Source organism: Photinus pyralis, unplaced genomic scaffold (assembly GCF_008802855.1).
Source record: "Photinus pyralis isolate 1611_PpyrPB1 unplaced genomic scaffold, Ppyr1.3 Ppyr1.4_LG1, whole genome shotgun sequence".
NCBI lineage: Eukaryota > Metazoa > Arthropoda > Insecta > Coleoptera > Lampyridae > Photinus > Photinus pyralis.
The window spans coordinates 6,837,968-6,850,721 of record NW_022170249.1 but is presented as its reverse complement, the minus strand read 5'-3'; the positions used below and the strand labels follow the sequence as shown (position 1 = coordinate 6,850,721).

Sequence of the window (12,754 nt, the reverse complement as noted above, 5' to 3'; positions counted from 1 at the left end):
CCACCTTATCATCTGAATCAACATCAGAATTTTCAACTGAATCACTGCATCTCCACCTTCCACCTTATCATCTGAATCAACATCAGAATTCTCAACTGAATCATCTGCGTCTCCACCTTCCACATTATCATCTGAATCAACATCCAAATTCTCAACTGAATCATCTGCATCTCTCCACATTATCATCTGAATCAACATCTGAAATCTCAACTGAATCAACTGCATCTCCACCTTACATCTTATCATCTGAATCAACATCTGAATTCTCAACTGAGCCTTCTGCCTCTCCACCTTCCACATTATCATCTGAATCAACATCAGAATTCTCAACTGAATCATCTTCTCCACCTTCCACCTTATCATCTGAATCAACATCCGAAATCTCAACTGAATCATCTGCATCTCCACCTTCCACATTATCATCTGAATCAACATCCGAAATCTCAACTGAATCAACTGCATCTCCACCTTCCACCTTATCATCTGAATCAACATCCGAATTCTCAACTGAATCATCTACGAATCAACATCTCTCAACCTTCTCACCTTCCACGTTATCATCTGAATCAACATCCGAAATTTCAACTGAATCATCTGCCTCTCCTCCTTCCACATTATCATCTGAATCAACATCCGAATTCTCAACTGAATCATCTACATCTCATCTTCCACCTTATCATCTGAATCAACATCAGAATTCTCAACTGAATCATCTGCCTCTCCACTTTCCACATTATCATCTGAATCAACATCCGAAATCTCAACTGAATCATCTGCATCTCCACTTTCCACCTTCCATCATCTGAATCAACATCCGAAATCTCAACTGAATCATCTGCATCTCCACCTTCCACTTATCATCTGAATCAACATCCGAATTCTCAACTGAATCTTCTGCCTCTCCACCTTCCACATTATCATCTGAATCAACATCCGAATTTTCAACTGAATCATCTACATCTGCATCTTTCCACATTATCATCTGAATCATTAACATCCAAATTATCAACTGAATTATCTTCATTTTTACCATCCACATTATCGTCTGAATCAGCTCCTGAATTCTCTTCTGAATCTTTCACTAAAACTTCTGTATCTCCATCTTTCTCATTATTATCTGAATCAACTCCTGAAGTCTCTATTGCGTCTAGTACTTTATCTTCCACTGTGTCATCTGAATCTACTTCTGAATTATCTACCAAATCCGCTGCATATCTATCAACATTACTATCTGAATTTTCTACCAGCGAATCTGCATATCAGGCTTCTACATTGAGTTCTAAATCCACAATACCAACATACGAGCTTACTGGTACCGTTACACCGTTTGAATCAACATCTGAAAGCTCTACCGAATTCACTGTATTTTTATCCGGTTTATCTGAAATATCATCACGTAATGATACTAGTTTGTTTTCTTCTGTTTCTCCTTTGTCGACACAAAGTATGTCTTATTCAGCAGATATTAACATTACACATAGCACTAGTTCGGAAACATTAAAAACAAGTATTCAAACTATCACATTTAGGAGTACTGACTTAACGTCTACTGCTGAAACTGAATTTACAACGTATACAAGTTGTAAGTATTCTGAATTTCTAGGTATGATGTTTGGGTATTTACCTATCTTATGCTATTTTCCGTTAAGGTCTGTAATGTTTTTTTAATCAATTGGGATGGTCACAAAAGAGTTCTACTAATTATGTGAAATATATTGCGCCTTATTCAGTGTTTCATTTTTGTATTGAAAAGTATCAAACATTTGCATACGTACCTATTATTATAATGCGCCGGTCACTGTAAATAATATTATTTTCTGTAGCATATGATGCATGGGGCACTACTTCAATAACAGAAATATTCTCTACACCTAAACTAAGGAAATGCCGCAAGAAGGTGAGGAAACATTGTAGTAAATCGAAATATGGTTGTTGCATTGACAAAGTTACGCCAGCTAAAGGACCATTTGATAAAGGTAAGGCTGGCCTTATCTATTTGTAGTAGGACTTACTTATTTATGTTTGCTTTTAGGTTGTCCGGTGGTTACAACTTGCAATGAAACTCGCTTTGGTTGTTGCGACGATGGTGTATCAGTGGCTATGGGTAAAAATTTCGAAGGCTGTCCTGCAATCCTCTGTGCAGCAAGCTTATATGGTTGTTGCTTAGATAATCGTACAGCTGCACTTGGCAATGATTATGAAGGGTGTCCGCCAGAATGTCTTCAATCTTTGTAAGCAAATGGAGTATTTTTCCTATATTATTATATCTGTAAATTTTAGATATGGATGTTGTGAAGATAACTACACTGAGGCTAAAGGTCCCAATTGGGAAGGATGTGTGCCAACAACAACAGAAACATCCACTTCATCCCTCTCCCCTGAAACGTCTTCGATATCTACAACAATAGAGACTTCAACAATTGAATCTACATCAGAAGTAAGCAGTACAATCACAGAAACTCCCATAACGCCTACGGGGTCAACTACACTTTCGACTGTTGCTGTGTCTGTTGCAAATGTGTCATGCCAAGAGTCTCTCTATAATTGTTGTCCAGATGGTGTGAGTGCAGCAACAGGCGTTGACTATGAAGGTTGCGACATATTCAGAGACAATTGTACAGAGTCATACTTTGGGTGTTGTCCCGATGGAGTAACTTCTGGTAAGATATTTGATTGGGTTTGGATAAATGAGAAGGTATTTTTAGCCAGAGGACCTTATTATAAGGCTTGTAAAATGCCATGTGAGGAGAGTATGTTTGGTTGTTGTGAAGACGGCGTTACTCCATCTCATGGACCTTATAGGGAGGGATGTTGTTTGACAACACAGTACGGATGTTGCCCTGATAATATTAGACCTTCACAAGGACCTAATTTGGAAGGTAAGCATCCTTTAAGGGAATTGTTTGATTTTAAGTAATTGAAGGTTGCGGATGCCAATACTCTCCTTACCGCTGCTGCCCTGACAATGTCACTGCAGCGCAAGGCTACTACAATGAAGGATGTGGATGCCAATATACACGTTATGGTTGCTGCCCGGATAACTTCACAGAAGCTATAGGGGTGAATTACGAAGGCTGTTCTTGTCGCACGTTCCAATTTGGCTGTTGTCCAGATGGAGTGAGTGTCGCGCAGGGATCACAACTGCAGGGTAAACTTCTGCTTATTAAAAGAATTTATTTAACAGATGTTTCAGGTTGTGGTTGCCGCTACACAGAGTTTGGTTGCTGCTCGGATGGTCAAACACCCGCCCAAGGACAGGAACAGGAGGGTTGCGGATGTGAATCCTCTCAATATGGTTGCTGTATGGATGGGGTTTCCGAAGCCAGTGGTTCAAACTTTGAAGGTTGCAAAGAGATTCCAGTTAGTTTACAAGGTAATGGAGGAAGCAGCATTACGTAGAATTTCTACATCCATCAATTTTAGCTAGCTGCAGCTTGGAGAAAGAAAGAGGACCGTGTAGAAATTACACAGTTAAATGGTTCTTTGACATGGAGTATGGAGGTTGTTCAAGATTTTGGTATGGTGGCTGTGACGGTAATGGCAATCGATTCAAATCAAAGGAAGAGTGCAACAGTGTTTGTATCGAACCAGAAGGGAAAGGTGAAAATATGACTGTATCCATTTGGAAATGACTACAACTGTTCATTTTTCAGATAGATGCTCTTTGCCAAAGGTCTCGGGCACATGTGATGGATACTATCCCAAATGGTATTACGATGCAGCTCAGAAAACTTGCTCCCAATTTGTATATAGTGGATGTTTGGGCAATAACAATAACTTCAATACTCGAGAGGAATGTATGGATCAATGTGCTGAAGCCACTTATCTTGGTAATACCTAATATGATTTAGTGTACCCACCTATATTACTTACTAATGTCATATATGTTTTATTAAGACTCATGCGATCAAAGCGTGGAGGTAGGACCTTGTCGTGGATCATTTATTCGCTGGTATTATGACAAGAATAGTGGGTCGTGTAATCAGTTTATTTATGGAGGATGTAAGGCGAATGGCAACAATTTCCCAAGTGAATCTGCGTGCAAACAACAATGCACACAACTCGGTCAGAAAAAAGGTAAACTCGCTACAGTCATTTTGAAATTCTTGTGGGTGCTTTCTTAGGTTATCGGTATCTCTCTAGATACTAACTGATCATTAGACGCATGCTTTCACTTTCTTTAACTTAGTTTTCTATTAGATTCATGCTCTTTACCACTTGCTACTGGTAACTGCCATAGTCAAGACGCACGCTGGTACTTTAGCGAAACTGAACGACGTTGCATGCCTTTCTACTTCTCCGGTTGTGAAGGCAATCTTAATAACTTCATTAGTCAAGAAGCCTGCGAGAGTGACTGTCCGAAAGAAATTGGTGAGTACTCTTCTGGTTGCTGTTTGGTAGAAAATTTTTAAGTAGTCTATCTTTCCCAAAATCAGTCCACATTGCTTGTATTTTGTATATTTTGTGATAGAGGAATACGAATACAAATGATGCATAAAACAAGGTAAATTAACTCTGCATCAATTTAATTTTTAAGTATACATATTTGTATCAAAAACTATGCTGTTTAATTCCCTTTATTTTCAAAATTTTCTAAAATTGAGAATAGGTACTATATGTACTGGGTGACCCAATAAGACTGTTCCTCGGCCATATCTCGGGAACTGTTCGTCGTATGACTTAGGGGTAAGAAAATTATTGGGTAAATCGGTTATGAAGAATCACTGGAAAATATTTTCAAGTTCTAAAAATGACCACCAGAGTAACTGCCATCTTAAATTTTAAAATTGCATTTTCTTTATATTTCACATTTTTAAAGAGAACCAGTTTATCTATCATTTTCGTGAAAACAAAAAGTCAGTTATTTCAAAAACAAAGTTGGTGTGGGGCGTTCAATTGTTTTTGCAATAACCTGCTTTAAATTCTTAACCGTTTGACCGATTGTAACAAATTTGGTATCGTTGAAAAGAGCATTCCTTGGGCAACAAGAATATAGTTACTTTAGTTGAATCCTACTCCGCCAGGGGGTTAGTTTTGACACTATGATCCAAAGTCCTAAACAATCAAATGGAATGATATGACTTTTTCTTTATGAAAAAGTAGCCAAATAACACCCAAAGAGGTCACTGAAAACCGTTTTTCAAAATATCGTTCCTAACCTCAAATATTGGGAAAATGAGATTAATTAATTAATTAATAAAAATGCTTAAATTGTATCTTATTTAACGTTTTTCCGGTATTTGTCGATGACTCTCATTTCCTGCCAAACGATCAGGGCCGTAGTCAGATTAATTATTAAGAGCGGGCCAATAAATCTACAGAGCGGACGGGCGAAATAATTTGTGTCCGCGCAAATATCACCCGCTGAAAAAATTCGATTTTCACTTATAATTGCACAAGAGGTTTGTATTTTACCGAGTAAATTTGGGTTGTTAAGGTAATGAAAATCTGTTGCCTAGCAATTAGACGAGAAAAACTGTCAACTAATAAAAATGCGACACCGCAAAATCATCATTGTGACACCGAAATAGAAAAATGATAATTATCTATGTATGTCATATATGCCCCCACTCCCTGGATTAACAGGGAAACACACAATAAACCTTAATCATAAACTCCATCATTCATTATAAACACTTTCTTGATTAATATCGCCACTAAAAGAAGTTGACGTTCTTTTGTTCATTTTTTGAAGAAATCCAAAGGCTAAAAAGATCAAATCAGCCATTCCTTTGTGAGACATCATCGAAGACCTTTGTAGCTTTTTATTCGCGTCATTGTTGAAAATGAAGATCATTCACAGCAATCGAACAACCAAACATTGCGACTGTTGCATATAGCATGTATGCTTTTTTAAAAAGCTTCTTTTTGACCATCTTAACATTTTGAAATAAACTCGATATTAAAAACAAGTGGCCTGCAATCTTTTAAAATAAAGTATACGAGCTCAGGTAAAGGAATTATCGCACCTAACCTCATATTTTAAAAGGATTCAATTAAAAAAAGATCAGAAAGAAGTTTTTAAAGAAATTATTTGAACCTTTTTCAATCTTTACAATTTTTTTTTAATCTTTTCAATTTTTTTCAATCATTTGAATCTTTTTCTTAATATCATCCTTGGTGTGCTATAGTTTTGAAAAGAGAAGAGAATATGCTGGCTGTTTGGATTAAAATATATAGGGTGTTTCATTTAAAAAACGATATCATTTTTAATTGACCCCGTATACTTATTTTGAAAACGGTAGATTATGCAACAATCATTTGTAATAAAAGATTTCCGATAAGTTAATCAACAAAGAAATTATAAGCCATTTAAGGTCGATTCTCACTTTCGTGCAAGGCACGTACTCGGCACAGGCAAGGCACCGACTCGGCAAAATATCTATATTATTGAATCTTATGAATTTTTTGGGGTGTAATTCACACTATGCGAGCAACGACTCGGCAAGCTACGGCCTTTGCACGCAGCGTTCTTCCGAAACAATATTTGCCGGGCATGTACCGTGCACGTTCCGACAAGTGTGAATACAATCTGTGCAGGTCACCGACTTTAGTTCATTTTTCATAGTACAAGAAAGGTTGAAGGGTCAGCAAAGGAACACTTTTTCAGCGGAACAAGATGAGATGCTGATTGAATGTGTCCAAGAAAATGATTTCGGTCATAAAAGATACTTCTTATGCATTTTATGTACACAAAAACGTATTTTTCTTTTTCTGCAATATGTACTTTCTTGTTCTTCATCATCTAATATTAGACCAATTTTAATTAACGTGAAAGTTTCGAACATTTTTACAGTTGAAACTCACGTAGAAACTGCTTACCTGCGGCAAGCGTGTCGCAGTGTGAATTGAACTCAAAAAACTTTGCCCGTGCCGAGTATGTGCCGTGCCGGTTCTTTGCACGAAAGTGAGAATCGGCCTTTATTTAAAAATGGAAAAATGCGCCTTTTGCCTATAACTCAAAAAAACAACAAAAACTGTAGGCTAGTTTGGTTTCAACATCGAGTTATCTCAGAATATATATATACATCGAGACTGAAATGTTAATTTTTTCTTTCGTTTTCGAGTTACCCATACAAACAACCAAAATTGGCCACCCCGTACAGAGAAAATAATTTATACACAATCGTGAATGTAGTCCATTTAAAATTGGATATTTGACATAATTCCGAATGCACCTTTCTTTATATCTGATCATTTATGAGCATGCTATATTGCGTCATATTAAGCAATTTTCAAGAGCGGGTAAAGTTCCAACAGCTGACTGACGATTGAACCGATTTGAACCAAATTTGGTACACATATTGTTGGACGTAAAACGGCAGAATCGCGCATGCGCAGGTGTGCGGATGCATTTGTGCTAGCCACAGCAAATTTTTATGTAATACCAAGGGTAGGTAGCTCATTATATTGTACATACACTCCCAATACGATTTTCTATAATAGAAAAGTACCAAAGTTTTCAAAGAAATGCATTATGTAAACAATTTAAAAAAATGCTAATAACAGTTTCAAAAGATCCCAAGACGATTCTAAGAGTTTTACCACCAAATAAGTTGGAAAATGTAAGTTTTCAAAAATGTTGAAACAAAATTTACAAGAGATTTCAATATTTTCTAAAATTATTCACGTCATTCCGTGGTGATCTCCGATCTCACTGGAACAGGATTCCAAATTTCAAGCATAAAACACAGTATTGCAGATTGCAAAAATAATCAAATTCTCCAGAACAGAAAGAGTAATTGTTCCATTTGATACCTGTTTGTGTGGCTATTTTACATATTTTTGATTTCAATTATTGGACAAACTCTCCTCGAAATTTTCAAAAAATTATCTGAAGACCTTAGGAGTTCAAAAATGATATAAAGGCCATGTTCCAAGGACTCTTAATAATTCCACACAGAAAATACCAGCATTGTTAGTGATTTGACAAATACCTACAATCTACATTAAAGAAAAAAGATTGGAAGTAAATAGGTACAGAAGGATTTCACATTGAAACCCAAAATATAAATGTGTTTCAAAACTGTGGCAGAGTCGGCCTTTTTCAAGTATAACAACAGTAATATTATAAGTATCGTACTTTATAAAAGTAAACGAAAAACTGTTTTTTTACATAAAAAACAAAACGTGCTTTTTCTGACTTTTCTCGGCAAGCTCTCTTTTTAACGCGCCCCCTTACGTACTAACCATCCAGTGGCGTAACATTAATGGGCATTTAGCTTGTTCACAACAAAAACATTCCAGGACGATTGGATTTGTGGACAAGTGATTTGAAAAATGTAAAATTTCATTATCACTTTCTCGCACTTTTGTACAATACTTATCGCATGAAAAATGCCAAACATCTAACAGCGCTTATTTCTAGTTAAAGGTACCTGCCAGTTGCCTGCAGAAATAGGTGACTGCTCCGACTACGTGCAACGATGGTATTACGATACCACCTACAAACAGTGCCGGCTATTCTATTACGGAGGTTGTGCAGGAAATGGCAACAACTTTGAAACTGAGCAGGATTGTGAACAAAGATGTAAAACGATTCTGTTTACCCCTGCGCCTCCAACCCCACCGCCAGCTGTTCCAGTCACAATTGGAACATTCCGTCCAGGTAAGCTCAAAAATACCTTAAGCGTCTTCATTTTTAAAAAAACCTTATTTGCTTTAACGCTAACACATGGCAATGGAAGTGAGTACCTTAGCGTTATACGATCTTGACGCTAATCGCATATATATTTTCAGAATTCTGCTTCCTTGATAGTGATGTGGGTCCGTGCAGAAACTACGATCCAAGATGGTACTATGACAGAAACGATGGGTCGTGCAAGCAGTTTATGTACGGCGGATGCCCTGGCAATGGGAATAACTTCTATACTGACACTGAATGTGAAGAAAAATGTAGTGGTGTACAAGGTACCTATATATTTCTTTTTTGTTCTGCAAAATAATCGCCTTTAGGTCGGAAATTGTTCTAGAATGTTCGCATTTATATTGTGTAATGGTATACCGTACATAGTAAACAGAATACTGTTTGTTTGAAAATGTTCTAGACATACAACTCTGTTAAATTAACCCGAGTTCATCAGAATGTGAAACAATATCTAATTTTATAGATTTATGCACACTTCCACCACTTGCCGGTCCATGTGGCAGTGGTTATGAGCGTTGGTACTACAATCCGTCCATTGATGCCTGCGAAACGTTTAATTATGGGGGATGTCTGGGAAATGCTAACAAATTTTATGACAAATACGCCTGTGAAGTACGATGCCAAAAGCGACGTACTACAACCACTACAAGCACACTGGCTTCTTACGTGCCAAAACCAACCCCAGGTAAAACCTACCCCTAATTTCGGTAATGGAATTAATTACCAAAATCAATGTTTAGGTCCTTCCTCTGAATTATCAATCTGTTACGTTCCTGTTGATACTGGAAACTGTTCGGATAGCATACCGTCGTACTATTACGATCCTCGCGCGCAAAAATGTCTAGCGTTCGTGTATACAGGATGTGGTGGCAATGCGAATCGCTTTACTAGCGAAGAACAATGTGAACGGCAATGCGGTCGCTTCAGAGGGCTAGGTAATTACTTGCGCTCGGTAAATTATCATTCAACTTTTGTCGTATAGATGTGTGCAAACTTCCCCGCGATACTGGCCCTTGCCGCGGTTACCTACGTAAATTTTATTACGACGCAGTTTACGGCCACTGTGGTCAATTTGTGTACGGCGGCTGTGATGGCAATGGCAATCGTTTCAGTTCTCAGGAAGAATGCGAAAATGTGTGCGTCACACACGAAGAGCAGAAGCCCACTCTTATTAGTAACGAGACTAAGAGCAGTAAGTTTTTTAAACTTGGACAATACAAATCGTACGTACAGAGCAAGTCAACAATCAAATAGGTACATTTGTCTAGAGTCCTGTCGACTTTGGAATATTGTTTCAATGGTCAGGAATATTTAAAATTATGTGCAGTTAGTAACGACAAAGTATTGTGAGTTTTTCCTTTTTAAAGTCGAAAGAACAGCAAAAATAACATACTTGTCAGTGAATTGTGTCCATTTTCAATCCTCCGGCGCGACGTGAGTGCCAACCCAAAATAAATTCGGGAGGTGCTCGCCCATAACTTCTACCGATTCTGAAAGTAACAACTGATCAACTCAAACCCTTCAAGTTCTAAAAGGTTTTTTGTGCATTTCACATCCTGCAATAACCCTCCACCCTTAGCCTTCCGCCCGCGGTTAATTCCTATAGCCGTTATCCCTTTTGTTAGTTTTTCTTTATCAAAATTCGAAAACGGTGGTCCACGATTAGCAAATGGCAAATCAAATGCAAATGATTTTGCTGGCATTCACCCCGCACTGGATAGTTTTCGTATGAACATTTTCGAATTCGACAAAACATTTAGTTTTTTCTGATCTCAAGTGCCTTCCATTTCTTTCAAATCTTCAGATTCTTCTAAATAGAGAATTCAAAAACAAAACACGCTCAACTACGGCTGACTGCGATGCGATATGCCAAAAGCCTCCACCACCAAAAAAGGAACGATAAACGTCTGTCTTTACTATTTAAAACATCATTCCCTCTCCTAGTTTCCGCCTCTCCTCTACTTGAATTTCCATCTTCGAGTAAATTAAACACCTGGGTTCACTACGGCGAAAAACCATCTGCGATAACACGTGCTTATCTTGAAATTAATCATCTTACGTAGCGATAACTATAATATGTACATGCCTCATTTCTACAAGATTGAAAGTTTGTACAGTAATTAAGTATACCCAAAAATGAAGTATGGTAATAGTCTACCGAGCTGGAAGCGTTGCTATCACAAGTCTACCACCCACGCAAGATACATAAAAAATTATTCGATTGAACTTATTTCTACAAAGATGAAATTTTTGTTGGAAAAAGTTGATGTCATAAGAAACCAAAAAAAATGTCTTGATCTTGGTTAGTATTTCTCATTATTAACGATCCTCGAGATTGTTTATAATTTTGTATTGCTGTCTGTCTGTCCGTCTGTCTGTTCCTCTGTCCGTGTGCACGATAACACATAACTGAATAATATCATTGACCTTCGCTATTTTATGACAAAATTTAATGCTACTGTTAATAGAAAATCGTGAACAAAAGTACCAGTTTCCATGCGATTTTTTGACAAAAAAAAACCCGGTAATTTGATAACTATGCAAAAAATTTACTTAATTGAAACCTGTTGAGAAGCGAGATGTTTTAATTTTCAGTCTATGAATTTGAACGTTTTTCGTATTTAGGTTTTTGCTCAAAGTTTTCAACTTGCATGTAATATTATTTCTAGGTAATTTTTGTGGTGTTGGCATTTTAAAAATTTCCGTACATAAAGTCGAATTTGTGATTGAATTGGAGTTATCGCAAAAAATGTTTGAATGGGATGGAATACTTCTCGTTTCTTTGAACGTTTGATTGCAGTAGGTATGAGGTAGAACAGCCATCTTTTTTGTAATTTAAATCTTGAAAAAATGTATCAGTCATTTTAACTATAAAAAATAACATGGTTTAGCTTGTTTTGAGTAAGGCAAAGGAATTGAATTGATTCTCAATAACTTTCGATTGCCGCCTTTGCAAATATCACATATTAAAGCGATTTCACAAACGATTTTATATTTTAATTCTTCATCGTCTAGCCCGGCAATAACCAGAATTTCCACCATTTATTTTCCATACAGTCATTCGAGGTTTGTTTTGGATAGGAAATTTAAAATAACTAATGTTTTTAGTTTTCATTATTTTATACAAAACTCGGCAATAACTCCAATTACCAAAAATCATGTTAAGCCATGAAAATGTTCTAAAGAACAGACGGAGTGGGTGTGGGACGCTCATTAAAATGCATAGAAAACAAATATCGCGTACAGGAACTATTTTCGCCGTCGTTTATTATAAATACTTTTTCCTCAGTGAATAAATTTTACAAAAAAATTTATTGACAGTTGTGATTCATTTCGAATTGAATAACGAATAACGAATTTTTGATAAAAAAATCGGATACAACAGAATACCGAACGATCCTCGAGATCTTCACGCATCCATCATTTTTACAACGCGCCTTAAGGGGTTATGATTCTGTCCCGCCAGATCGGAATAGCTTGTAAAACAAATTGTTTCAAACGGAATTAGTTTTACTTTTATTCGAGGTGCCTAGATACAAAATTTCGCTTAAAAATCTTAACAAAAAAAAACAAGATTGCACATGCGCAAAACAATTTTTTTGATTCGGCGATAGTTTTACTTTGACTCGAGCTGATGCCTACATATTATATTTCAATTAAATAGCTTAACAAATAAAGAAAATTGGGATTGCGCAAATACAAAAGTTGGGTTGCGCATGCGCAATTTTTTTTTATTCATCTGCATAGTTACCTGGGGCTTAAGGAGCATTTACTAACACAGAAAACCGGGCATTCACATGTTCTTTGTAACAAGAATTATAAGGAAGCCCTTTTTTGGAGGTTTGAGCAGTTTTTGGGCTGTAATTTTTTTGCCCCGTTAGTCTACGTAGCTGAAAAACAATAGCGACCTTTCTTATATCCTTGAGAACATACAGCTGTTTCAATTTTCAAACCGATCGGACTTTTCTTACAAAGTTATTCAGTTATGGGTTAACGTGCACACGGACAGAGGAACAGACAGACGGACAGACAGACAGCAATACAAAATGATAAACAATCTCGAGGATCCTTAATAATGAGAAATACAACTGAAAATGAACTAATTCA

General features: G+C 36.8%; 1 protein-coding gene across 7 annotated transcripts in view; it reads left to right on the top strand.

Annotated features, from left to right (window-relative positions):
* Nucleotides 1–12,754, top strand: part of LOC116169572 (papilin) — a 37,312-nt gene that overhangs the window by 15,344 nt on the left and 9,214 nt on the right. For 6 of the 7 annotated variants that reach the window (XM_031485697.1, XM_031485734.1, XM_031485710.1 and 3 more), the window contains 15 exons: nucleotides 1,824–1,976; nucleotides 2,033–2,231; nucleotides 2,281–2,660; nucleotides 2,706–2,879; nucleotides 2,924–3,148; nucleotides 3,194–3,373; nucleotides 3,424–3,600; nucleotides 3,654–3,830; nucleotides 3,898–4,077; nucleotides 4,201–4,371; nucleotides 8,369–8,608; nucleotides 8,740–8,910; nucleotides 9,111–9,332; nucleotides 9,388–9,582; nucleotides 9,630–9,839. In XM_031485697.1, the coding sequence (XP_031341557.1) occupies nucleotides 1,824–1,976; nucleotides 2,033–2,231; nucleotides 2,281–2,660; nucleotides 2,706–2,879; nucleotides 2,924–3,148; nucleotides 3,194–3,373; nucleotides 3,424–3,600; nucleotides 3,654–3,830; nucleotides 3,898–4,077; nucleotides 4,201–4,371; nucleotides 8,369–8,608; nucleotides 8,740–8,910; nucleotides 9,111–9,332; nucleotides 9,388–9,582; nucleotides 9,630–9,839 (3,054 nt within the window). The remainder of the gene's footprint in view (nucleotides 1–1,823; nucleotides 1,977–2,032; nucleotides 2,232–2,280; nucleotides 2,661–2,705; nucleotides 2,880–2,923; nucleotides 3,149–3,193; nucleotides 3,374–3,423; nucleotides 3,601–3,653; nucleotides 3,831–3,897; nucleotides 4,078–4,200; nucleotides 4,372–8,368; nucleotides 8,609–8,739; nucleotides 8,911–9,110; nucleotides 9,333–9,387; nucleotides 9,583–9,629; nucleotides 9,840–12,754) is intronic. The other variant, XM_031485703.1, reaches the window with a different exon arrangement.